This window comes from Coregonus clupeaformis, unplaced genomic scaffold, assembly GCF_020615455.1.
Source record: "Coregonus clupeaformis isolate EN_2021a unplaced genomic scaffold, ASM2061545v1 scaf1885, whole genome shotgun sequence".
NCBI classification, from domain to species: domain Eukaryota; kingdom Metazoa; phylum Chordata; class Actinopteri; order Salmoniformes; family Salmonidae; genus Coregonus; species Coregonus clupeaformis.
Window position 1 is genome coordinate 15,292 of NW_025535339.1, and position 27,709 is coordinate 43,000.

Genomic DNA, 27,709 nt, shown 5'->3' on the forward strand with positions numbered 1-27,709 from the left:
AGTAATCACTGCACGCCGCCAGCACCGCTTTATGGGCGTGGAACTTCTGGTCGCCGGCAACCAGGGTGACATCACAGAGTAGGCCGTCCTTCCTCTGCTGGTTGAGGGCGGAGAGGACGGAGTCCTGGTGAGACTTGGACTGGCATAGCCTCTGGTCTGTTACCAGCTCCTTCCCACTGGGGGGAGAGAAATGGAGAGACATCAGTAAATGCTGGGGGAAAATCTCTGTCTCTCTCATCATCACCTTTCTTGTCTCTCTGCTCATCTAATTTTAGTCATTTAGCAGACGCTCTTATCCAGAGAGACTTAACAGAGCAATTAGGGTTAAGTGCCTTGCTCAAGGGAACATGGACAGATTGTTCACCTATTCAGGTCAGGGATTCGAATCAGTGACCTTTCGTCACTCGCCCAACACTCTGTCACCTTCAATAGTATTTAGTATTTGTAGTATTTGAACACAAGTCTGTGTGTGTGTGTGTGTGTGTGTGTGTGTGTGTGTGTGTGTGTGTGCGTTCTCAGGGTGGGTGGTAAAGCACTGGAGCCCCATAATGGCCACCTCCAAGGCCCAGCAGCTGTAGTTCAACATTGTCAACATTTGTCACATGCGACAAATACAACAGATGTAGACCTTACAGTGAAATGCTTACTTACAAGCCCTTAACCAACAATGCAGTTTTAAGAAAAATAAGTGTTAAGTAAACAATAGATAAGTAAAAAATAAAAGTAGTATAATAACAGTAAAAATAACAGTAGCGAGGCTATATACAGGGGGTACCGTTACAGAGTCAATGTGCGGGGGCACCGGTTAGTCGAGGTAATTGAGCTAATATGTACATGTAAGTATAGTTAAAGTGACTATGCATAGATAATAAACAGAGAGTAGCAGCAGCGTAAAAGAGGGGGTTGGGGGTGGGGGTGGGGACAATGCAAATAGTCCGGGTAGCAATTTGATTAGCTGTTCAGGAGCCTTATGGCTTGGGGGTAGAAGCTGTTAAGAAGCCTTTTGGACCTAGACTTGGCGCGCTGGTACCGCTTGCCTTGCGGTAGCAGAGCGAACAGTCTATGACTAGGGTGGCTGGAGTCTTTGACAATTTTCCTCTGACACCGCCTGGTATAGAGGTCCTGGATGGCAGGAAGCTTGGCCCCAGTGATGTACTGTACTTGTGTGTGTATGTTTCACGTGTGTGTGTGTGTGTGTATGTGTGTGCACACAGATTCACCAGCTCTTACCTGACACAAGGTTCAGATGGCATGCTCCCGGAGAAGGAGAGAAGAGGTGGAACAGTATTCTGTGATTCCTGAGGGCTGCAGTTACTTCATGCATTAGCCTGGAAAGAGAAAGAGACAAGGTCCATTTCAAACAATCCATTTGGTCAGCTAACTGCTAACCCCCCAATACAAAGCAGACTGAAAATCCACTTGAATCTACGTCACTGCGAGAATGAAGAAGAGACACTGTGTGAATTAGCCATCGGCAAAGAAGGACCACGACCTGAGCTTCCTACTGACACTGTGGTTAAGCATATAATGTTTCTTAACACTTCTACATTAATGTGGATGCTACCATGATTACGGATAATCCTGAATGAATTGTGAATAATGATGAGTGAGAAAGTTAGACACACAAATATCATATCTCCCCCCAAAAATGCTAACCGCCCCAGTTATTGTAATGGTGAGAGTTTAGCGTTTCATTGGGATATTTGTGCATCTGCAGATGGCATAACTCTTTTATCTGCCCAGAGAGCTAAATCAGGTGCACGTGTAGGCATATTGCTGGCCAATCAGATAGCTTAGATCACCGTGTCTACAGCAGCTTCCACGAGCCCACAGCAAATGTAATTGGAAATATAACTTTGCCTCGTGGTTCTCCGCCCATGCACTATAGTTAGGCCCTATAGGCTATTGATTATTTAATTGATATCACACAATACATTTGCACTTGATGTCCCGCGCACCAGCAGAGAATTGCACTTGGCTTGCATTTTGACTCAGAAAGTGATCTTGACTAAGAGAAGGTTGTTGGCCACTGTTCTAGTCTATATAGGCTATAGTATGGACTATTATTATGTGTATTAATTAGCATACTGCTATAATTTACCATTCCTTTGATGTTGTTTAATATGCAGCATGTAAGCTAATGCAAACCTGATCTACTTTGATTGGCCTCCGTGCCAGTGATTAAATGGTTACATTTGTGGCCGCCTAGCCTAGCCTACTCTCTCCTATGTCACTGAGCCAAGTCATATCAGGGCATTATGTCCTAGTCTCATAGTCTGATTAATTAAGCTAGGCCTATGGTTTATTATGTGTCTATGAAAGTCGCATGTTTAGATTAGTTTATTAGGATCCCCATTAGCTACTGCACATGCAGCAGCTACTCTTCCTGGGGTCCACATAAAACTTACAAATACATAACGAAATACAGAACAGTTATAGACAAGAACAACATAAGATATCACATTAAATAAATAAGAGTTACATATAGGAAAGTCACCAAGAGACAACAAAAATAAAATGTACACACTATTCATATACACTGAGTGTACAAAACATTATGAACGCCTGCTCTTTCCATGACATAGACTGACCAGGTGAATCCAGGTGAAAGCTATGATCCCATATTGATGTCACTTGTTAAATCCACTTCAATCAGTGTAGATGATCGGGAGGAGACAGGTTAAATAATAATTTTTAAGCCTAGAGACAATTGAGACATGGATTGTTTATGCGTTCCATTCAGAGGGTGAATGGGCAAGACAAAATATTTAACTGCCTTTGAACAGGGTATGGTAGTAGGTGCCAGGCGCACCGGTTTGAGTGTGTCAAGAACTGCAACTCTGCTGTGTTTTTCACGCTCAACAGTTTCCCGTGTGTATCAAGAATGGTCCACTACCCAAAGGACATCCAGCCAGTTTGACACAACTATGGGAAGCATTGGAGTCAACATGGGTCAGCATCGCTGTGGAATGCTTTCGACACCTAGTAGAGTCCATGCCCCGATGAATTGAGGCAAAAGGGGTTGTGAAACTCAATATTAGGAAGGTGTTCTTAATGTTTTGTACACTCAGTATATACAGTGGCGCTGTGATACATGTTTTTATCTGTTTTTTAAAGCTAAACTTGCTTTTTGCCCGAGTAACTTCTGGTGGCAGAGCATTCCACAATGATATGGCTCTATACATAACTGATTGTTTTTGGTTTGTGTATCATGAAGAAACTTGTAGTGGCGTGTCTGGTGGGTTATGTATGTATGTTTGAAGTGTATGCAAATAGATTATACAAGTGGTTAGTCCCGTTGATGCTGTGCCGACTCCGGGTGATGACTTCACAGCAGGGTAAAGGTCACGGTCAACACCAATGTCCATAATAACCATGCTCCCATGAATAGTAATAATACTATACTGCAGTTAAGTACACCACCTATTCAGTAGGAATTATTTATATAGTGTCCACACTATAGCACTTCTTCCCCCTTAATTTCAATCCTCCTGCGAGGAAAATACATTAAGTATACAAGTCAACAACTAAACAACAACAGTGCTTCCTCTTCTTTTCTTTACAATACTTTAGAACTTGTGCTTGTGTTACTGCAACTGTAAACAAACAAAGATAACAGACCTTTTTCTTTCAACTATGTCTGCTATTCAAAAACTAACACCATGAGTCTCCTAGTCTCAATTATAGTCAGTCTGTCAGGAGCCTGTGATGTGCGCAGTACTCCTGGTGTTTCACTAGACACAGGTGAGGCGTGTCCCAGTGGAGCTGGGTCTGAGGGCACTGGAGTGGGTCGGGTGTTGGTAAGAGACAGTCCATCATCCTCTCCTGGAGCCACTGAATGCCCCTGTTCCTCAGAAACTGTTCCCTGTGGTGTTTCCATTTGTGCACTACCCCCCACAGCTGTTTTGTCTGAATACATTTTATTTGTCATAGCGTAGCCGGATGTGGTCCTGGTGTCTGCGTATGACTCGACCATCAGTCAGTTTGACTACAAAGGAGACGGGACCACTCTGACTCAGAATGATACCTGGCAACCAGCGTTGGCTGCTTGTGAAGTTGCGGATGTAGACAGTGTAATTTGGTTGTCCTTCCCCGCTCTGTACACAATGGTGTATTAGTGAGCTGAAAGTGTGAGAGCCCAGCGCTGTATCCTTGCTGAAGCCATGGGAGGAATACATCTTGATTCACTGAAAAGGCTCATCAGGGGCTTGTGGTCAGTGCATATGGTGAAATTATGACCTTAGAGGTACTGATAAAAACATTTTACAGCAAAGACTATGGCTAGAACTTACTTCTCTAACTGTGAATATCCCTTCTCAGTGTGCGCAATTCAAATCCAATAGGTTTTTCTGACCCATCCTCCATCTGATGAGAGAGTACTGCCCCTGACGCCATAGGGCGAGGTGTCACATGACAGGATGATCTCTTTGTATTGGTCGAAGTGAACCAGCAGTTGTGCTGATTGTAGTAGTGCCTTTACTTCCTTGAAAGCCTTCTTTTGTGCTGGTCCCCACTTCCAATTACAGTCTTTGTGGAGCATCTGGTACAGTGGAGCCAACACTGTTGAGACCTCAGGGAGGAACTTACCATAGTAATTCACCATGCCCAGGAACAACCTAAGCTCGGACACGTTCTTGGGGTTTGGAGCATCCTTAATTGCTCTGACTTTGTCCACCACAGGACACAGACCCTGTGATTTGTGACCTAGGTATGTCACGCTCTGTGCTTGGAAGGTGCACTTGCTACGCTTCAGGCACAGCCCTGCCTCAGAGAGTCTCTTTTAACACCTGGTCCAGATTGCGGAGGTGCTCCTTCTCCGTCTCCCCTGTAACCAGGATGTCGTCCAGGTACACTGCTACATGAGGGATCCCCTGCAACAGATTGTCCATTGTCCTCTGGAAAATGGCCGGACTGGATGCCAACCCGAAAACCAAGCGGTTGTATGTGAACAAGCCTTTGTGAGTATTGACTGTAACATACTCTTATGATTCCTCGTCCAGGAGGAGCTGTTGGTAGGCAAGGCTCATGTCCAGCTTTGAAAATGTCTTTCCTCCTGCAAGCGTCGCGAACAGGTCCTCCACCCGCGGCAGCGGGTAAGTGTCCAGCTTGGAGGCCATGTTAATGGTGAGTTTGTAGTCCCCGCATATACGCACCGTGCCGTCACTTTTCAGAACGGGAATGATTGGAGCTGCCCAGCGGGAGAACTGATTGGGTGTAATGATGTTTCTTGCAGCCGCTCCAACTCATCCTCCACTTTCTTTTTCATGGCGTAGGTTACTGTCCTGGGCTTGAAAAAACTAGGCTCTGCTTGAGGATCCACGAACAGGACCCTGCAGCATGCCCAGTTCATCTCTGAAAACCTCAGAGTACTTTTGAATGACATCCAGTCACTTGTGTGTGTTTTATTTCACCACAGTTCAGTTGTATTTTGTTGAGCCAGTCACGCCCTAGTAGACTAGGCCCATTCCCTTTAACCACCAGGAGCTGTGCTCTCGCTTCCTGGCTGTTGCATCCACCTCTAGAGCCCCCAGCAATGGTATGGTCTCTCCAGTGTACATACGCAGTCTGATCCCTGCCGGTGTGATGGCAGGAGCCTATTTTGAGTCCCAGGTCTTTCTGTAGGTCTCCTCACTTATGACAGATGGAGAGGCCCCTGTGTCAACCTCCATCCTCATCTCTTTTCCATCTACCTCCACTGTATCATAGATAGGCTCCTCGCGCGGCTCACTTACATTAAACATGTTGTAGGAACAATCCTCTTCTTCTGTGCTCTCTAGATGGTGCGCTGCTGGCTGCAGCTTCTTCGATTTGAACTTACCCTGCCCAGTCTGCCCTGCCCAGTGCCTTGCGGTCGGAGGCCGAGAAGTTGCCATACCAGGCAGTGATGCAACCAGTCAGGATGCTCCTCTTGATGGTGCAGCTGTATAACTTTTTGAGGATCTGAGGACACATGCCAAATATTTTCTGAGGGGGAATAGGCTTTGTCGTGCCCTCTTGGTGTGTTTGGACCATGATAGTTTGTTGGTGATGTGGACACCGGTGTAGTACGATTCAAACTTAGTCCTGTATTGACTCTTTGCCTCTTTGATGGTTCGTCGAAGGGCATAGCTGGATTTCTTATAAGCGTCCAGGTTAGAGTCCCGCTCCTTGAAAGCGGCCGCTCTACACTTTAGCTGAGTGCAGATGTTGCCTGTAATCCATGTCTTCTGGTTGGGGTATGTACGTACGGTCACTGTGGGGACATCATTGATGCACTTATTGATGAAGCCAGTGACTGATGTGGTGTACTCCTCAATGCAATCGGGAGAATCCCAGAACATATTCCATTCTGTGCTAGCAAAACAGTCCTGTAGCTTAGCATCTGCGTCATCTGACCACTTCTTTATTAACCGAGTCACTGGTGCTTCCTGCTTTAGGTTTTGCTTATAATTAGGAATCAGGAGGATAGAATTATGGTCAGATTTGCCAAATGGAGGGCGAGGGAGAGCTTTGTACGCGTCTCTGTGTATGGAGTAAAGGAGGTCTATTTGTTTACAAATAGACACAGGCCTCCTTGTCTTACCGGAGTCAGCCGTTCTATCCTGCCGATGTAGCGTATATCCCGCCAGCTGTATGTTGTCCATTTCGTCGTTCAGCCACGACTCGGTGAAACATAAGATATTACAGTTTTTAATGTCCCGTTGGTAGGATATCCGTGATCGTAGGTCATCTATTTTGTTTTCCAATTATTGTACGTTGGCTAATAGGACTGATGGTAGAGGCATATAACTTGTTCGCCGTCGGATCCTTACAAAGCACCCCGACCTACGTCCACGATATCTCCATCTCTTTCTCATGCGAATGACAGGGATTTGGGCCTTGTCGGGTGTCTGTAGAATATCCTTCGCATCCGACTTGTTGAAGAAAAAATCTTCGTCCAATACGAGGTGAGTAATCGCTGTCCTGATATGCAGAAGCTCTTTTTGATCATAAGAGACGGTGGCAGAAACATTATGTACAGAATAAATTACAAATAACGCAAAGAAACACACATAATAGCACAATTGGTTAGGGGGCAGCCATCTCATCCGGTGCCATTATTATTCAAGAGAATAGAGCGCTGTTTAGTCTCATCTGTAATTCCATTTGCCAAGAAAAAGTGTTCCAACCTTTTTACATATTCTGTCCTCGTTCTTTTCCAAAAACTCATTGATAGTCCCAAATATTGCCATTGTAACGCAAACTTTTCCTTGATTCTCGTTAGCGATTTCCACTTGTTGCTGCTGATTCTCAACTTCGGCGATTCCCTCCGGCGGCTCCTGCTCTCCAAAAAAATTGATGGCTAACTCACGGTTTCTTAGCTAGCTAGCGCAACATCACGTACCAGCTGACCTCAAAGTTTTATCCTCATCGCCAAAAAGATGTGGTAGCTTTACAAGGATTATCCACACGCGTTTCAATGTTCATTGCCTTTACTTGCAAACTACAAAATAAAAGGGTACAGCCATGTACAAAAGGTAGAAAACAGGAGAGCGATATACCCAACTCAACATGAGGTAGTGTTCCATTAATGCTGTGCCAATTCTGGGTGATGACATCACAAGAGGATAAAAGGTCACGGTCAACACCAATGTCCATAATAACATACCTCTCTCCATCTTCACAACAACTTTGTCAATATGACTTGACCATGATAATTGACCATCCAATGTTACTCCTAGGAGTTTAGCTTCTTCAACTTGTTCAATGGTCACACCCTTTATGTACAACTCCAGTTGAGGTTTACGTCTAAGAGAATACTTTGAACCAAATACAATGCTTTTGGTTTTAGTATTTAAGACCAGTTTATTTTTCAAAATACCCACTCTGACACTGACTAACGTCCTGATGTGTAGAGTGTGCAATCATCAGCATACATAGTCATTTTAGCTTCTTGTAAGACAAGTGGCAAATCATTTGTAAAAATAGAGAAGAGTAACGGCCCAAGGCAACTGCCCTAAGGGATACCGCACATATCTGATGCAGTGGCAGTCGGTGCCGTTTAAGATGAGGGAGGACGATTCTTTTTTTTATGAGCATGGCATTATTTCTATTATAGCATATTGGATGACTGTCATTCATATACCATTCACCCAGCTCAATGTAACAGGGATAGGTTTAGGCTACTTACTACATGATACTCACATTTTCCCTATACCCATCATGAGGTTGCTACAACCTAGCCTATGAATGAACGTTTACAACGTACAGTTGAAGTCGGAAGTTTACATATACCTTAGCCAAATACATTTAAACTCAGTTTTTCACAATTCCTGACATTTAATCCTAGTAAAAATGGTCTTAGGTCAGTTAGGATCACCAGTTTATTTTAAGAATGTGAAATGTCAGAATAATAGTAGAGAGAATGATTTATTTCAGCTTTTATTTCTTTCATCACATTCCCAGTGGGTCAGACGTTTACATACACTCAATTAGTATTTGGTAGCATTGCCTTTAAATTGTTTAACTTGGGTCAAACGAGTCGGGTAGCTTTCCACAAGCTTCCCACAATAAGTTGGGTGAATTTTGGCCCATTCCTCCTGACAGAGCTGGTGTGACTGAGTCAAGTTTGTAGGCCTCCTTGCTCGCACACGCTTTTTCAGTTCTGCCCACACATTTTCTATAGGATTGAGGTCAGGGCTTTGTGATGGCCACTCCAATACCTTGACTTTGTTGTCCTTAAGCCATTTTGCCAAAACTTTGGAAGTATGCTTGGGGTCATTGTCCATTTGGAAGACCCATTTGCGACCAAGCTTTAACTTCCTGACTGATGTATCCACATCATTTTCCTTCCTCATGATGCCATCTATTTTGTGAAGTGCACCAGTCCCTCCTGCAGCAAAGCAGCCCCACAGCATGATGCTGCCACCCCCGTGCTTCACGGTTGGGATGGTGTTCTATGGCTTGCAAGCACCCCCTTTTTCCTCCAAACATAACGATGGTCATTATGGCCAAACAGTTCTATTTTTGTTTCATCAGACCAGAGGACATTTCTCCAAAAAGTACGATCTTTGTCCCCATGTGCAGTTGCAAACCGTAGTCTGGCTTTTTTATGGCGGTTTTGGAGCAGTGGCTTCTTCCTTGCTGAGCGGCCTTTCAGGTTATGTCGATATAGGACTCGTTTTACTGTGGATATAGATCCTTTTGTACCCGTTTCCTCCAGCATCTTCACAAGGTCCTTTGCTGTTGTTCTGGGATTGATTTGCACTTTTCCCACCAAAGTACGTTAATCTCTAGGAGACAGAACGCGTCTCCTTCCTGAGCGGTATGACGGCTGCGTGGTCCCATGGTGTTTATACTTGCATACTATTGTTTGTACAGATGAATGTGGTACCTTCAGGTGTTTGGAAATTGCTCCCAAGGATGAACCAGACTTGTGGAGGTCTACAATATTTTTTCTGAGGTCTTGGCTGATTTCTTTTGATTGTCCCATGATGTCAAGCAAAGAGGCACTGAGTTTGAAGGTAGGCCTTGAAATACATCCACAGGTACACCTCCAATTGACTCAAATGATGTCACTTTCTTTACTAATTTCTCTGAACTATTGTCCTTGAGAACTATGATAAAACCATTGTGTTGGCGACTTTAATACTCATGTTGACAAAGAGACTGACTCCAAGGCCACTAAATGTATTAATCTTTTGAGCTCTATGGACTTTATCCAACATGTTACTGGGCCCACCCATAACCGTGGCCATACTCTGGACCTGGTTATTACCTAGGGGCTTTCTATTGACATATCCTCTATTGTTGATATTGCTTTATCTGATCACCACTGTGTATTTTTTACTACCTTGTTGCCCATAGCACAGGGTAATACTGCACGCATTATTAAGAAACGCTATCTTACCTCTGAAGTTGCTACAGATTTTATTGAGTGTATGAACAATACATCATCACCTATTCTGCCTTCCTCTTGTGATGATTTAGTTGATAACTTTAATAGCAAATTAAGGGCAACCATTGATGCCATTGCTCCAGTAAGGTTGAAAAAGGACTCATCGAAATGGAGAGCCCCTTGGCTGAGTGAGGAAACAAATCAATTAAAGAGAAATTGCAGAAAGGCAGAGCGGAAGTGGAAAAAGTCATAGTTGCAGGTCCATTATGATATTCTGAGAGAGCAACTTGGCATATATAACAAGGCAATTAGAAATGCCAGACGGGCTCAGTTTTCTAACTTGATCACTAATAATCTGAATAATTTGAGAGTGCTCTTCTCGACAATTGATGGCCTGATAAATCCTACCCCCACAAACCTGTGAACTTCCCTCCACATCTAAATGTGATGAGTTTGCGGCATAGTTAACCTCTTCATCACTAGGCACCTGGCTAAAGTGCCTGCCTCGAAAATGCATGCCCAAATTGAATAGAGTATACAGTGAGGGAAAACATTATTTGATCCCCTGCTGATTTTGTACGTTTGCCTGACTGACAAAGACATGATCAGTCTATAATTTTAATGGTAGGTTTATTTGAACAGTGAGAGACAGAATAACAACAAAAAAATCCAGAAAAACCCATGTCAAAAATGTTATAAATTGATTAGCATTTTAATGAGGGAAATAAGTAGTTGACCCCTCTGCAAAACATGACTTAGTACTTGGTGGCAAAACCCTTGTTGGCAATCACAGAGGTCAGACGTTTCTTGTAGTTGGCCACCAGGTTTGCACACATCTCAGGAGGGATTTTGTTCCACTCCTCTTTGCAGATCTTCTCCAAGTCATTAAGGTTTTGAGCCTGACGTTTGGCAACTCAAACCTTCAGCTCCCTCCACAGATTTTCTATGGGATTAAGGTCTGGAGACTGGCTAGGCCACTCCAGGACCTTAATGTTCTTCTTCTTGAGCCACTCCTTTGTTGCCTTGGCCGTGTGTTTTGGGTCATTGTCATGCTGGAATACCCATCCACGACCCATTTTCAATGCCCTGGCTGAGGGAAGGAGGTTCTCACCCAAGATTTGACGGTACATGGCCCCGTCCATCGTCCCTTTGATGCGGTGAAGTTGTCCTGTCCTCTTAGCAGAAAAACACCCCCAAAGCATAATGTTTCCACCTCCATGTTTGACGGTGGGGATGGTGTTCTTGGGGTCATAGGCAGCATTCCTCCTCCTCCAATCACGGCGAGTTGAGTTGATGCCAAAGAGCTCGATTTTGGTCTAATCTGACCACAACACTTTCACCCAGTTCTCCTCTGAATCATTCAGATGTTCATTGGCAAACTTCAGACGGGCCTGTATATGTGCTTTCTTGAGCAGGGGGACCTTGCGGGCGCTGCAGGATTTCAGTCCTTCACGGCGTAGTGTGTTACCAATTGTTTTCTTGGTGACTATGGTCCCAGCTGCCTTGAGATCATTGACAAGATCCTCCCGTGTAGTTCTGGGCTGATTCCTCACCGTTCTCATGATCATTGCAACTCCACGAGGTGAGATCTTGCATGGAGCCCCAGGCTGAGGGAGATTGACAGTTCTTTTGTGTTTCTTCCATTTGCGAATAATCGTCACCAACTGTTGTCACCTTCTCACCAAGCTGCTTGGCGATGGTCTTGTAGCCCATTCCAGGTCTACAATCTTGTCCCTGACATCCTTGGAGAGCTCTTTGGTCTTGGCCATGATGGAGAGTTTGGAATCTGATTGATTGATTGCTTCTGTGGACAGGTGTCTTTTATACAGGTAACAAGCTGAGATTAGGAGCACTCCCTTTAAGAGTGTGCTCCTAATCTCAGCTCGTTACCTGTATAAAAGACACCTGGGAGCCAGAAATCTTTCTGATTGAGAGGGGGTCAAATACTTATTTCCCTCTTTAAAATGCAAATCAATTTATAACATTTTTGACATGCGTTTTTCTGGATTTTTTTGTTGTTATTCTGTCTCTCACTGTTCAAATAAACCTACTATTAAAATTATAGACGGATAATTTCTTTGTCAGTGGCCAAACGTACAAAATTAGCAGGGGATCATATACTTTTTTCCCTCACTGTATCTCCAAAACGACAAGGGCTATAAACATAATCTTGGTAGCAAAAGAAAGGTAACACGTGAGATGTATCTTGAAGTGAAATAGTTAATGTGGGTATTACTGTGTCAGAGTACATGAAGCTAGAACACAGCATAAATTGGGAGGTTTTGATTCCGCCTGAAAGTAACTTCAGGTTTTATAGGGAATGCTTTATTTGATTTATGCAGCTGCAGCCCCTAAACACCATGGGACCATAGCCCAATATCTGATGAGTACTTATGTGAAGTTTGATGCCAATAAAGTAAAGTAAACCAACGTTGTTGGGGTTTTAGTTGAAGTATGTTTAGGCAGATTAGCAAATGGAGACATTTGGGCACCATCAGTGCCATTTGACTTTTATATCATGTACCAGACAGCAAAAGTCATTTAATTTCACTAACATATCACTATATGTGTACATTCCATCAAAATACAACTGTTTTGATGTTGTTTCCAATGTTCTCCCAGACCTCTATACGTGTTCCCATTAAAATAAACCATACAATGGGAAGTTTGACTCCAAACTGAGCAGATTTATTAGAAACTATAAACAACAAATGTAAAAACAAAAGGTCCACACATCCCAAAACTATAAACAATGATATGGTGTCCTTGGGTGGGTTGTCACACAAAATGTATAACCTTTTCACCCTAAATCTTGCTGTCGTGCCAATCCTTGAAACAGTTACGCTTTGATGTAATGCACAAAGGGACTTGGCACTTCCTGCAGTACAAAGGTGTTTTCACTTTGGGGATGCCAACATCCAGACATCTCCTACAGTTCTTCCTGTCTTTGCTGGCATCATCACCATAGTATTCTGGCATGCAGGATGTTGGTGGTGGTCGTGGTGGAGGTTGCGGTTCAGACTGTTTAGCAAAGCTCACCATTTCTGTGGTAGCTTTTCCCTGAACTTCTTCTGTGTGTACGGCTTAGTGGGGTTGTTCTTATGGAGTTCTTTGTGAAGTAGGAAACTATTTACAACAGCAATATCAACAAAATGAGAAAGAAAAGTCTTATACCATTTCATCGTCTTGTGGTGAACACTGTAGTATCCAATCAATGCGTCGGATAAATCCACTCCACCCATGCGCCGGTTGTAGTCGGCTACCGCATCTGGGACGGGCACAGTTTTAGTCTGCCATACACCACCCTCTTTTACCTTCCTTTTGACAGTTTGTCCACTAAATTCTTCATGTACAGTAGAGCACATGGTTACCTCACGTGTGTCCATCCATTTTACAAATAATACATTTCCTTTGCGTATCCACCGCAAATCTCCCCTTTCTGCTTTTTTTGGAGGTTGTTCCTTTTGGTTTGTGGGAAACCAATCCTGTTCGTTCTAATCGTCCCACAGGCACCAGTGTTAATTCTACGTAGTTCCTCAAAAAGGGCAGGGCTAGAATAGAAATTGTCTACAAAAAGTGTATAGCCCCCACCAAGTAGAGGGAATGGCATCAAGTCCATAACTGAAGTGTAGCTTAGTCCCTGGCCTGGTGTGTGTCACGACTTCCGCCGAGCCTGCCTCCCCTCCTTGTTCGGGCAGGCTTCGGCGCTGGTTGTCACCGGCTTACTAACCACTGCCGCTCCTATATTCATCATTCCATTTGTCTTGTCATTACACACACCTGGTTCTTATCCCCTCGTTAGTCCGTGTATAAGTGTTCCCTCTGCCCCCTTGTCCTTGTGGGTGATTGTTTAATTGCGAGAGTAGTGGAGCTCGGTGGAGCTACTCGTACCATTTTGTTGCCAGGGTAGTTATTTCCCCTGTGCCTATGTATTGTTGGATCTACCGTTACAGTGTATTGCCAGGGTAGATAGTTTCCCCTGTGCCTGTTTCATTTGTCGCTATTCCAGCGCATTTGTGTGTAAAGACGGAATAAACTCTGTATTCAGTGATTACCCTCCTGCTCCTGACTCCTTCCATCACACTCATCACAGTGTGAACACACTCTTGCCTTCATAAACAAAAAAATTCCACGTATAAGCAGTATGAGAGTCAGCTAGTACAAATAATATATACCCCAACTTAGTGGGCTTTGCTTTCATATATTGCCACATACTTATTCTCGCCTTGGATGCCACCATCCTTTCGTCTATGGAGATGTTTTGGTATGGCTGGAAATGTGATTTGCAGGCATTGGTAAGCTCAGTGTACAGGGGCTTGATCTTGAAAAGTCTATCATATTCTGCAGTGCCTTTTTTAGTGTTGTTGGCTTCATCGTCTTCTGGTTTGCTCAAGTGCAGTGACCACATGATTGCTTCAAAGGTCTCGTGTCATAGTGTCTCCAGGGAAGTGGAAATTATATGGCCATTCCTTCCTCCAGTAGGTGCCCCTCTCGTGTACAGAGACAAGCCCTGAGTATAGCAGAATTGCCAGGAAAATGTAACAATCTCTCATCGTTAGTGGTATCCAAGCGAATTTCAGTCCAGACTGCAGTCTTTTGGCAGCATTTGTATTAGTGTTGCAAATTATTGTGCGGACAACCGAAGTGCTAAAAAACAGTTGAAAGAGTGAAAGGGGAGACCATGACGCAGCGGTGTCGATTGTCGGGCCTGGGACTCTGGTGGGCATAAACCAGATTGGGTCTGGTCGTTCATCATTCTCTTCTCTATTATGCCACCTATCTTCTTCTTCCTCTTCTTCCTCCCCGACTCTTGGAGTGGCAGGCCTACCTCCACCACGCTTACTTGGATGCGCTGACTTTGAGAAAGCTTTCCCTTTTCTTTTGGGTTGAGGGCTCTTTACAGGGGACTCAGTGTCCGATGAAGACTGTGGCCGAGGGAGGGGAGCAGAAGTGCGTTGTCTAGACAAGCGGCCAGACTGAGGAAGAGGAGGCTCTGCCTGAGGAAGGGGAAGCTGTGGCTGAGGAGGCAGATGCTCTGGCTGTGGCTCATCACCCCTATAATCCTCACTGTGCAAACAAGACAAAAGAGAAAAGAAAATCATGACTAAATCACACTTGTATTCATTCATTGACAAATCTGACATAAAACAGTCAGATATATAAAATAAATAGTTAGAACTATGAGAATGTTGACTAAAGTGATAATTCAGTGACAATAAATAATACACATAGCATTCTATTGTAAGTAAACTTGCGTGTGGGCCTCTAAGCTAAGCTAGCGCTAACTTATGTTGAGCTTCATTTACTCAAATAGATATTTTAGAATGTATGTTTTGTACTCATACAATAAATTAGTAATAGTAGTATTAGAAGTAATAAATAACAATGGGATTACATACTCTTCTGATGCTTGAGTAGGGCCCTGGACACGATAACCGTCGTTCTCGTCGTTGGGGTCTGGTTCGTCCGGTCTAAGCAGGTCCTCATCGTCCGATTCAGAGTCAATGGGGATACATGGAGTCCAACTTTCATCTGTTACAATTAATAACGCCTCTGTAACTGTATATTTGTTACTAGAGCCTGCCATATTTTTTATAAACGTTGCGTTTTACCTCCGAAATTGAAGTGCTGTTGTGCGCTCTGCGTAATGCAACAAGTCAACTAATATGAGACAATGAGGTGCGCACTTAGATATTTCAACAACCGGTTGGTCAATTTTGACATGTGACCCCTCTATCGAAAGCTCTGGATCAGTATAATTAAATTAGCACAATTACAAGCTACTGGGATTGCATCATATATCCAGAAGATGGCGACAAAACAGTGCCTGTTGTGATTGAAACAAACTACTGACTTCATCTTCAAACACATTCTTGGCCATGTAAAACGATGGAAACTCATTGAAATCGACTCAGAATGAGAGAGAGACACTAGAGTATCTTTTCAAGTGGTTTTATTCGATCAGACACTACTTTGGTAACAAAAACAACAATGGTAAGACGCAGTTTGTTGTTGTTGTTATCATCTTGATCCTATCCCCACAACCTTCTTCAAAACAGTTTTTAATTGCATATTTTAGGAAGTGCAAGCTATTGTTAATCACTCCCTGTTCACAGGCACTTTCCCCACTGCACTAAAAACTGCTATGGTGAAACCCCTTCTGAAGAAAAGTAATCTAGATCCTTCAGCTCCAATCTCCAACCTTCCATTCTTAAGTAAAATTCTGAAGAAATTGGTTTTCAAACAGCTAAATTATTTTTGAAGTGCCAACTGTATTTCTAAAAAATTCCAACCTGATTTTCGTGCCCACCACAGCACAGACAGCCTTAGTTAAAGTGGTAAATGATCTTAGAGCCAACACATATGCCAAACAGCTCTCTGTCCTTGTACTCTTGGATTTATAATAATAATAATATGCCATTTAGCAGACGCTTTTATCCAAAGCGACTTACAGTCATGCGTGCATACATTTTTGTGTATGGGTGGTCCCGGGGTTCGAACCCACTACCCTGGCGTTACAAGCGCCGTGCTCTACCAGCTGAGCTACAGAGGAGTCTGGATTTAAGTGCTGCAGGTGGGTTGGCCTCTCCGGTCCAGTTCTAAATTGGTTTAGGACCTATTTAACAGGTCGAGACTGTCACCCTTGGTGAACATAACTCAAAGAAAATAGATATCACATGTGGCGTTCCACAAGGTTAAATTTTGGGTCCGGTACTGTTCAGCGTTATCAGAAAGCACAGCATTGATTTTCACTGCTACCAAGACTATACACAACTTTACATTTCTGTGTCACCGGAGCCGTTTCTATCTCAGGCTGAAACATAGACTCATCCATGATTTTATTACAAGCAGGCTTGACTACTGTAATGCTCTCCTGTCTGGTCTACCCAAAAAAGCCATTGGTTACCTGCAAAACATACAGAATGATGCACACATTACACCGGTTTCAAAGTCTCTGCACTGGCTGCCTGCGTTTTAGAATACATTTTAAGATTATTCTATTGGTTTTTAAATCAACCCATGATTGTGCATCCCAATACATATCATACATGCTTTTGAGTTATGTACCCAGTAGGTAGCTCAGGTCCTCTGGCACTGGCCTTTTAACTATCCCAAAGCCTAGGACCAAGAAGCATGGAAAGGCAGCCTTTAGTTGCTATGCCCCCAGTCTCTGGAAGACAAGAGAACCTGAGGGGGGCTGAAACTGTGGACATATTTCAAAGGATCTTAAAACACACCTTTTTAGCTTTGCTTTTCCTTAGGGTGCTTTTTCTTTCTTTTTTCAGTTTGCCAGTTTTTATGTTTTTATTATTATGTTTTTATTTTTTATCCTCTTATGTTTGTTGTGTAGTAAATATTTCTGTTTTTATTTTATTGTTTTTTTATTAGTTTTTTCCTGTGAAGCGCATTAGTGGGCTTAGTGGGACTATCATTTGGTTTTCAACAGGATAATGACCCAACACACCTCCATTCATGTCTGAAATGTGCTATATAAATAAAACTTCATTTGATTATACTGTGTATATATATATATATATATATATTAGTACCAGACAAAAGTTTGGACACACTTACTCATTCAAGGGTCTTTCTTTATTTTTACTATTTTCTACATTGTAGAATAATAGTGAAGACATCAAAACTATGAAATAACACATATGGAATCATGAAGTAACCAAGAAAGTGATGACAACTTTGCACACTCTTGGCATTCTCTCAACCAGCTTCACCTGGAATGATTTTGCAACAGTATTGAAGGAGTTCCCACATATGCTGAGCACTTGTTGGCTGCTTTTCCGTCACTCTGCGGTCCGACTCATCCCAAACCATCTCAATTGGGTTGAGGTCGGGGGATTGTGGAGGCCAGGTCATCTGATGCAGCAGTCGATCACTCTCCTTCTTGGTCCTTACACAGCCTGGAGGTGTGTTGGGTCATTGTCCTGTTGAAAAACAAATGATAGTCCCACTAAGCCCAAACCAGATGGGAAGGCGTATCGCTGCAGAATGCTGTGGTAGCCATGCTGGTTAAGTGTTCCTTGAATTCTAAATAAATCCCAGACAGTGTCACCAGTAAAGCACCCCCACACCATAACACCTCCTCCATGCTTTACGGTGGGAAATACACATGTGGAGATCATCAGTTCACCCACTCCGTGTCTCACAAAGCCACGGTGGTTGGAGCCAAAAATCTCAAATTTCCACCGGTCTAATGTCCATTGCTCATGTTTCTTGGCCCAAGCAAGTCTCTTATTATTGGTGTTTTAGTAGTGGTTTCTTTGCAGCAATTCGACATGACGGCCTGATTCACACAGTCTCCTCTGAACAGTTGATGTTGAGATGTGTCTGTTACTTGAAATCTGTGAAGCATTTATTTGGGCTGCAATTTGTGAGGCTGGTAACTCAAATGAATTTATCCTCTGCAGCAGAGGTAACTATGGGTCTTCCATTCCTGTGGCGGTCCTCATGAGAGCCAGTTTCATCATAGCGCTTGATGGTTTTTGAAATGTTCCGTATTGACTGACCTTCATGTCTTAAAGTAATTATAGACTGTTGTTTCTCTTTGCTTATTTGAGCTGTTCTTGCCATAATATGGACTTGGTCTTTTACCAAATAGGGATATCTTCTGTATACCAACCCTACCTTGTCACAACACAACTGATTGGCTCAAATGCATTAAGGAAAAAAATTCCACAAATTAACTTTTAAGAAGGCACACCTGTAAATTGAAATGCATTCCAGGTGACTACCTCATGAAGCTGGTTGAGAGAATGCCAAGTTGAGTGTGCAAAGCTGTCAAGGCAAAGGGTGGCTACTTTGAAGAATCTCAAATATCAATTATATTTTTATTTGTTTAACACTTTTTTGGTTACTACAGTGAGGGAAAAAAGTATTTGATCCCCTGCTGATTTTGTATGTTTGCCCACTGACAAAGAAATTATCAGTCTATAATTTTAATGGTAGGTTTATTTGAACAGTGAGAGACAGAATAACACACAAAAAATCCAGAAAAACGCATGGCAAAAATGTTATAAATTGATTTGCATTTTAATGAGGGAAAAAAGTATTTGACCCCCTCTCAATCAGAAAGATTTCTGGCTCCCAGGTGTCTTTTATACAGGTAACGAGCTGAGATTAGGAGCACACTCTTAAAGGGAGTGCTCCTAATCTCATCTTGTTACCTGTATAAAAGACACCTGTCCACAGAAGCAATCAATCAGATTCCAAACTCTCCACCATGGCCAAGACCAAAGAGCTCTCCAAGGATGTCAGGGACAAGATTGTAGACCTACACAAGGCTGGAATGGACTACAAGACCATCGCCAAGCAGCTTGGTGAGAAGGTGACGATTATTCGTAAATGGAAGAAACACAAAAGACCTGTCAATCTCCCTCGGCCTGGGGCTCCATGCAAGATCTCACCTCGTGGAGTTGCAATGATCATGAGAACGGTGAGGAATCAGCCCAGAACTACACGGGAGGATCTTGTCAATGATCTCAAGGCAGCTGGGACCATAGTCACCAAGAAAACAATTGGTAACACACTACGCCGTGAAGGACTGAAATCCTGCAGCGCCCGCAAGGTCCCCCTGCTCAAGAAAGCACATATACAGGCCCGTCTGAAGTTTGCCAATGAACATCTGAATGATTCAGAGGAGAACTGGGTGAAAGTGTTGTGGTCAGATGAGACCAAAATCGAGCTCTTTGGCATCAACTCAACTCGCCGTGTTTTGAGGAGGAGGAATGCTCCTATGACCCCAAGAACACCATCCCCACCGTCAAACATGGAGGTGGAAACATTATGCTTTGGGGGTGTTTTTCTGCTAAGGGGACAGGACAACTTCACCGCATCAAAGGGATGATGGACGGGGCCATGTACCGTCAAATCTTGGGTGAGAACCTCCTTTCCTCAGCCAGGGCATTGAAAATGGGTCGTGGATGGGTATTCCAGCATGACAATGAACCAAAACACACGGCCAAGGCAACAAAGGAGTGGCTCAAGAAGAAGCACATTAAGGTCCTGGAGTGGCCTAGCCAGTCTTCAGACCTTAATCCCATAGAAAATCTGTGGAGGGAGCTGAAGGTTCGAGTTGCCAAACGTCAGCCTCGAAATCTTAATGACGGAGAAGATCTGCAAAGAGGAGTGGAACAAAATCCCTCCTGAGATGTGTGCAAACCTGGTGGCCAACTACAAGAAACGTCTGACCTCTGTGATTGCCAACAAGGGTTTTGCCACCAAGTACTAAGTCATGTTTTGCAGAGGGGTCAAATACTTATTTCCCTCATTAAAATGCAAATCAATTTATAACATTTTTGACATGCGTTTTTCTGGCAAACGTACAAAATCAGCAGGGGATCAAATACTTTTTTTCCCCTCACTGTACATGGTTCCATATGTATTATTTCATAGTTTGATGTCTTCACTATTATTCTACAACAATTGTTTGAAAAACTACTTGTGTCATGCACAAAGTAGATGTCCTAACCAACTTGCCAAAACTATAGTTTGTTAACAAGACATTTGTGGAGTGGTTGAAAAACACGTTTTATTGACTCCAACCTAAATGTATGTAAACTTCCGACATCAACTGTATATGAGCTAACTTTAACCGTTTCCTGGGTAGCTTATATAAAACTGAACTCATCATTATTATAGGCTGTATTTCTAATAATTCTATATCTGATTTTTTTTGCAAATAATGTTCAGCAGATGCCTTATCTGGTTGAGCTCAGCTGCAGCAGGGTGCTCTATTCTTCGTGACACTTCTGCATAGCTGTCTTGCTGGACTGTTGGTCTCTTCTGATTAGGGTGTTTTCCTGTTCGCATGGGAGGTAGTGAGGTAGGGGGGTGCTGTCCACTATGGAAGGGGCCCGATGTTGTAGGGTGGAGCTGGCCTCTCTGGATGGGGCCTGGTGGTTTAGGGTCGAGTTGGGCTCTCTGGAAGGGGCCCGATGGTGCAGGGTGGTGTTGGCCACTCTGGATGGGGCCCGATGGTGTAGGGTGGAGCTGGCCTCTCTGGATGTTTCCCGGTGGTGTAGAGTGGTGCTGGTCTCTCTGGGTGGCTGGTGGTCATGATCTTGGAGGATGTGTGGCAGAGTTCCTCTTATTTTGGTTTTTGCTTTGTCCCAGAGCAGTTTCTTTCAGTGTCCTAGCAAAGACCTTGACACCCTGTTTGTTCCAATGTACTAGGTCATACATCAGCTGGGGGTGAATATCACTGTGGTGGTTCTTTAGGTAAACATTGTCCAAGAGAGCTCAGCTTTGTTGCTCTGGATAATGTAGAAGGGCACATCTCCACGTGGCAACAGGGCGGACATAGTGATTTTGGCTGCCACTTGCTGCATTGCAGGAGCTACATGTCCTCTCATTGCCATCAAATCATAGTTAAATCATGTCAAATGCAAGAGTCATGGATTTACATAGGCTTACAATACTATTTGGTCTGTAATGTGAAAATACATTTTAGATGGTTTGTTGTGTGCGATCAATTACATTAAGGTAGGATACACTATGCTTTTGTGATAATTTCATGATTATTTGAGTGCCTAAATTTTGGCCCACCTACATTTTTGCAGGCCCTGCCATCAATAGATTTCTGCCTACACCACTGGTTGACAGAGTGACCTTCAGATGCCTGGCCATTGGCACCAAGAGAACGAGAGAGAGAGAGAGAGAGAGAGAGATGGGCTACTACATTACACACCTGTCCTGTCCAGTTCCTGCCTTTTACGCTGCTCCATTGAAAATATTACACTTCTAGTTTTTCAAGCTTTGGACAAGTAGCCTAGGCTAGGTATATGCTCACCTACTTTGCTGTACCATATTTTATTGCCAAACATAGTGTCCATACATAACTCGCGAATTTAACGATGTTTGATGGTTAACATGATATGGCCATGTTTACACATGGATAGCCTAGTCTACAATTTAAATCGCATGACAAGCACGCGCGGTAGATTAGATAAAAGCAGGCTGGTGGTGGTGAGCATATAATCAGTGCGCTCGAGATGTTTCAGCGGAGGAGTCCGCAGCCCTTGGTCATTCACTATCACTTTGAAATCTCAGAGCTGTCAAAGGTTTCCTAGCAACAAGGCAGCGGATAGTTCAACGAGAAAAAACCACGGGGTATTTGGGATAAACCCCGTTCTCACCAGTGTCCTGACCACATCAGCCTAATCTCGGACAGATTTATGAATCTTGGGCTCATAAATCTGACCTAAAACACATTGCCCGGTATAAAATACACTTCTCGCATTTAATAACCATCCAAACCATGTATACAGTAAGATTCTCCTGATGTTGCACACCACACGAGCTACGCACCTCATATGACTGTTCTATGGCCCTGTCCCCTCAGCGGTTCCGTTTCGTTGACAATATGTTTTCTCCCATTTGATATCCGTTTCTGTTGCATTTGTGGTGAGCAGTTAAAACGAGGGCTGGTTACCAAGTTAGTCTGCGGTTTTACAGTCAGTTGTCTTGGACACTTGAGATGGTTACATTGCATTAGCTAAATTGTCATATTCAAACCCCGCCTCTTGATATGGTCACATGCATTCGGTCATGTGGTATACAGCGCCATCAAGTGATGGAATTGTTGTATTAGTAGGCCTAGTAGGTTATGGGGCCTCGCCGTTATATTTGATTATTTATAGGCTAGTCTATTGGCCCAATCGAGAAATGGGTGGCAAGAACTCTTTGGCCTGTTGCAACCTCTACAACCACTGTGATTATTATTTGACCCTGCTGGTCATCAATGGTTCCTTCCTAGGTTTCTGCCTTCCTAGGGAGGTTTTCCTAGCCACTGTGCTTCTACATCTGCATTGCTTGCTGTTTGGGGGTTTAGGCTGAGTTTCTGTATAGCACTTAGTGAAATCTGCTGATGTAAAAAGAGCTTTATAAATAACATTTGATTGATTGATTGATGATCCCAGTTTGTGCTCTTGATTTGATATGATTTTTCATTTGATTTGACCATTTAAAATACATACACATTTTTAACCAGGCAGATACATTTACCAAAATTGCCGATCATTATATACACATAAAAAGTCAAGACTTGTTTCCATTGTGGTCCTCTAGCCTACTCCATTGTCATTGTGAAGCTAAACATTTACTCATGTTGGCATGACAATTCCAAAAAGAGAGCAGAAACAGACTGGCAACCAGGCTAAGAAATGGGGCCTATCGAAATTGGTAAGCCTCTGAGTCCAATACAACATTCACAGCAGTGAGTGTTTAAATAGTAAGGCCTATGCTAATTATCGGTTTATTTTGTCTCCAAAATAATGTCAACCGATAAACTACCTATTTAGCCTATGTGTGCCCAGCCAAACTGAGCAATCGGGGGAGAAGGGCCTTGGTCAGGGAGGTGACCAAGAATCCGATGGTCACTCTGACAGAGCTCCAAAGTTCCTCTGTGGAGATGGGCGAACCTTCCAGAAGGACAACCATTTTTACATTTTACATTTAAGTCATTTAGAAGACGCTCTTATCCAGAGCGACTTACAAATTGGTGCATTCAACTTATGATAGCCAGTGGGACAACCACCCAATATTTTTTGTATTTTTTGTATTTCGTTGTATTTTTTTGTATTTGTATTTATTTATTTTTTATTGGGGGGTATTGTGCTTTGTCATTATGGGGTATTGTGTGTAGATTGATGAGGGAAAAACCCAAATGTAATCCATTTTAGAATAAAGCTGTAACATAACAAAATGTGGAAAAAGTCAAGGGGTCTGAATACTTTTCGAATGCACTGTAGCTGGAACTGGCTCGCTAGCTAGGTTATTTATAGCTTCAAATAATAATATTTTTCCCTGGAGTGGATCCTAACTGCCTATGTGTAACAGTGTTGCTTCCGTCCCTCTCCTCACCCCTACCTGCGCTTGAACCAGGGACCCTCTGCACACATCAACAACAGTCACCCTCGAAGCACCGTTACCCATCGCTCCACAAAAGCCACGGCCCTTGCAGAGCAAGGGAAACAACTACTTCAAGGTCTCAGAGCGAGTGACGTCACCAATTGAAATGCTACTAGCGCGCACCGCTAACTAGCTAGCCATTTCACACCGGTTACACTCACCCCCCTTTTGACCTCCTCCTTTTCCGCAGCAACCAGTGATCCGGGTCAACAGCATCAATGTAACAGTGTTGCTTCCGTCCCTCTCCTCGCCCCTACCTGGGCTTGAACCAGGGACCCTCTGCACACATCGACAACAGTCACCCTCGAAGCACCGTTACCCGTCGCTCCACAAAAGCCGCGGCTCTTGCAGAGCAAGGGAAACAACTACTTCAAGGTCTATAATCAGTGCGCTCGAGCCTGTTTCAGCGGAGGAGTCCGCAGCCCTTGGTCATTCACTATCACTTTGAAATCTCAGAGCTGTCAAAGGTTTCCTAGCAACAAGGCAGCGGATAGTTCAACCGAGAAAAAACCACGGGGTATTTGGGATAAACCCCGTTCTCACCAGTGTCCTAACCACATCAGCCTAATCTCGGACAGATTTATGAATCTTGGGCTCATAAATCTGACCTAAAACATATTGCCCGGTATAAATATGCACTTCTCGCATTTAATAACCATCCAAACCATGTATACAGTAAGATTATCCTGATGTTGCACACCACACGAGCTACGCACCTCATATGACTGTTCTATGGCCCTGTCCCCTCAAGGTCTCAGAGCGAGTGACGTCACCAATTGAAATGCTACTAGCGCGCACCGCTAACTAGCTAGCCATTTCACACCGGTTATATATGGACAGACCCCAGCCAATGTAAGTTAGTATTTTGTATCATTTAGCTAGCTAGGTCCTGAACATTGACTCCTTATTCTTCATCTTGTGTGGAATTGTTTTACTGACTCTCTGTCTCTGCATTATCCACAGGGTAAATGTCAACTTGTGAGTCTGAAAATGGAAACAGAAGGTTAAGGAATCTGCGTTGTAAGTATCAATTTGATGTTCATGAACATTTTCACGACCTGATTAGGTCGGGCTACCTGATTTGGTCGGGGTGCATTGTAGCTTTACCCTAAACCTTTTCCTAACCTTAGATCTAATTCTTCTGACCTGCACATGAATCTGCCTAACCTGGCACGTTAATTCACCTAACCTGCTAGTCATCCTAACCTGTAATTCACATAACCTGCCATTGGGGTTGACGGAACCGTTTCTAATAGTGGAGCAAGAAACATTAACCCCTATGTCTTCATCTTGTGCGGATACTTTTTCCCTGACTCTGCTGCATTATCCTCAGGGTAACTGTCAACTTGTTTAAAGACCTTATTTTCAAATACAGATGATATGTGCACAGAGGTAACTTGTAAATTATATTTTGTTTTTCAGATGCAACCTTCCAGTGACTTTGAGCTCACAAAGGGAAACAATACATTTTCGAGTCTTAATTGTTTGTGTTGTGTGCCTTTTCCATTGCATTTGACATGCATTTAATGAAATTTATTGCACATACAGTACCAGTGAAACGTTTGGACACACCTACTCATTCAAGGGTTTTTCTTAATTTTTAAAATGTTCTACATTGTAGAATAGTAGTGAAGACATAATAGTAGTAGTGAAGACCCGCACCCCCCCCCTCTAGGGGCGCCACCTGGCGTCCTACCTGGGTACATACCTGGTGCCAGCGATGAAACTCAGCGATGAGGCCTGGGTCCAGGATGTCCCTAGCGTAACACCTCTTCTCCGGGCCATAACCCTCCCGGTCAACCAGGTACTGGAATCCCCTGCCCCGAGGTCGAACTTTCAGGAGACGCCTCAAAGTGTACGCCTGTTGGCCGTCGATGAGTAGGGGGAGAGGGGTGGGCCAGGACACAGGAGACAAAGGGCTGTGAGACATGGGTTTGATCCTAGACACATGAAAAATAAGGTGTATACAGAGGGTACGGGCAACAGAAGACGAACAGCAGATCTGATCTTGAGATGGGGAAAGGGCCGATAAACTGGGGGGAAAGTTTGCGGGACTCCACTCGGAGGGGCAGATCTCGGGTGGACAGCCATACCTTCTGCCCGAGACGATACCGGGGTGCCGGGGTTCGGTGGAGGTCCGCTTGTCGTCAATACCTGGAGGTGGTCTTGAGAAGAGCTGACCGGGCTCTCCTCCAGGTACGACGACAGCGGCGACAAACATTTGGGCCGAGGGTATGCCGACCTCTTCCTCTTGCTCCAGGAAGAGCGGGGGCTGATAACCCAGGGAACACTCAAAGGGCGAAAGACCCCCGGCAGATCAGGGAAGGGTGTTGAGGGCATATTCGACCCACACTAGTTGCTGGCTCCAGGTGGTGGGGTTGGCGGAGACCAGGCAGCGCAGAGTCGTCTCCAGGTCTTGGTTGGCTCGCTCCGACTGGCCGTTGGACTGAGGGTCTAAACCGGAGGACAGGCTGGCCGACAACCCAATGAGTGTGCAGAATGCCTTCCAGAACGGGGGCGAGAACTGAGGACACTGGTCGGAGACCATGTCCACTGGGAGTACATGGATCCGGAAGACGTGCTGCATCATGAGCTGGGCCGTCTCTTTGGCGAAGGGTAGCATGGGGAGAGGATGAAGTGGGCGGCTTTGGAAAACCGGTCCACAACTGTCAGGATGGTGGTGTTGCCATCAGACGGGGGAAGACCTGTGACAAAGTCCAGGGATATGTGAGACCAGGGACGGTGAGTAACAGGCAGCGGTTGGAGGAGACCAGCCGGAGCTTGCGGAGGAGTTTTGTTCTGTTTACAGATTGCGGAGACGCGGAGACGTCAGGAACCATGGTAGGCCACCAAAAGCATTGTCGCACAAAGGCCAGGGTTCGATGGGAGCCCAGGTGGCAGGCAAGCCTGGAGGAGTGGGCCCACTCCAGGACCGAGGAGCGGACAGCGTCAGGAACTAACATCCGGCTATCTGGGCCCCCCCTGGGGTTTGGCTGGGAACGCTGCGCCTCCCGGACCTGCTTCCCTATTCCTAAACTGAGTGCCGTCGCCAAGCACGAGGTGGGAAGGATGGTCTCGGATTCCAGGGGTGAAGCTGCGGGGCTATAGCGGCATGACAGTGCTTCTGGATCCCGGGCGGTATGAGAGGGAGAAGTTGAACCGGGTGAAAAGCAGGGCCCACCTAGCTTGCCTGGAATTGGCGGTGCGGAGATATTCCAAGTTCTTGTGGTCTGTCCACACAATGAATGGATGTTCCATCCCCTTCAGCCAGTGCCTCCACTCCTCCAACGCCATCTTCACCACGAGAAGCTCACGATTCCCCACATCGTAATTCCTCTCTGTGGTGTTGAGGCGATGGGAGAAGAAGGCGCAGGGATGTAACTTGAGGTCCAGGGTGGAACGCTGGAACAGGACCGCCCCCACTACAACATCCGAAGCATCGGCCTCCACCACGAACTGGCGGGACGGGTCAGGATGAGTGCAGACAGGGGGGAAGCCAGGGTGCTGTAACCCTGGATAAAGTGGCGATAAAAGTTGGCGAATCCCAGGAAATGTTGCAGCTGCACTCTGGACGTAGGCTGGGACCAATACACCGCCGCTCTCACCTTCCCGGGATCTATCTGTACACTCCATGCTGCGATGACGTAGCCCAGGAAGGGGATGGTGGAGCGATGGAATTCACATTTCTCTGCTTTCACAAAATGCTTGTTCTCCAGGAGCCGTTGGAGGACCTGTCGGACGTGGAGCACATGTTCTTGGGCGGAGCGGGAGAAGACGAAGATGTCGTTGAGGTAGACGAAGAAAAACCAGTTCAACATGTCGCAGAGAACATCATTAACCAGGGCCTGGAACACAGCTGGAGCATTGGTAAGGCCAAATGGCATGACCAGATACTCGTTGTGACCGCTGGCCGTGTTGAAGGCAGTCTTC

At 44.5% G+C, this 27,709-nt stretch overlaps 1 protein-coding gene and 1 long non-coding RNA gene across 2 annotated transcripts; both read right to left on the reverse strand.

Annotated features, from left to right (window-relative positions):
* LOC123487914 lies at positions 1–22,360 on the reverse strand. Its single transcript, XR_006659905.1, has 3 exons — positions 22,178–22,360; positions 1,231–1,328; positions 1–176 (listed from the first exon to the last, which is right to left on the reverse strand). It is a non-coding gene; the product is annotated as an uncharacterized LOC123487914 (long non-coding RNA).
* LOC123487913 lies at positions 13,890–15,560 on the reverse strand. Its single transcript, XM_045218894.1, has 2 exons — positions 15,256–15,560; positions 13,890–14,923 (listed from the first exon to the last, which is right to left on the reverse strand). Exons 1-2 carry the CDS (start codon positions 15,441–15,443, stop codon positions 14,272–14,274), a joined length of 840 nt encoding a protein of 279 aa, XP_045074829.1. The 5' UTR covers positions 15,444–15,560; the 3' UTR covers positions 13,890–14,271.
* Positions 22,361–27,709: the final 5,349 nt, after the last annotated feature.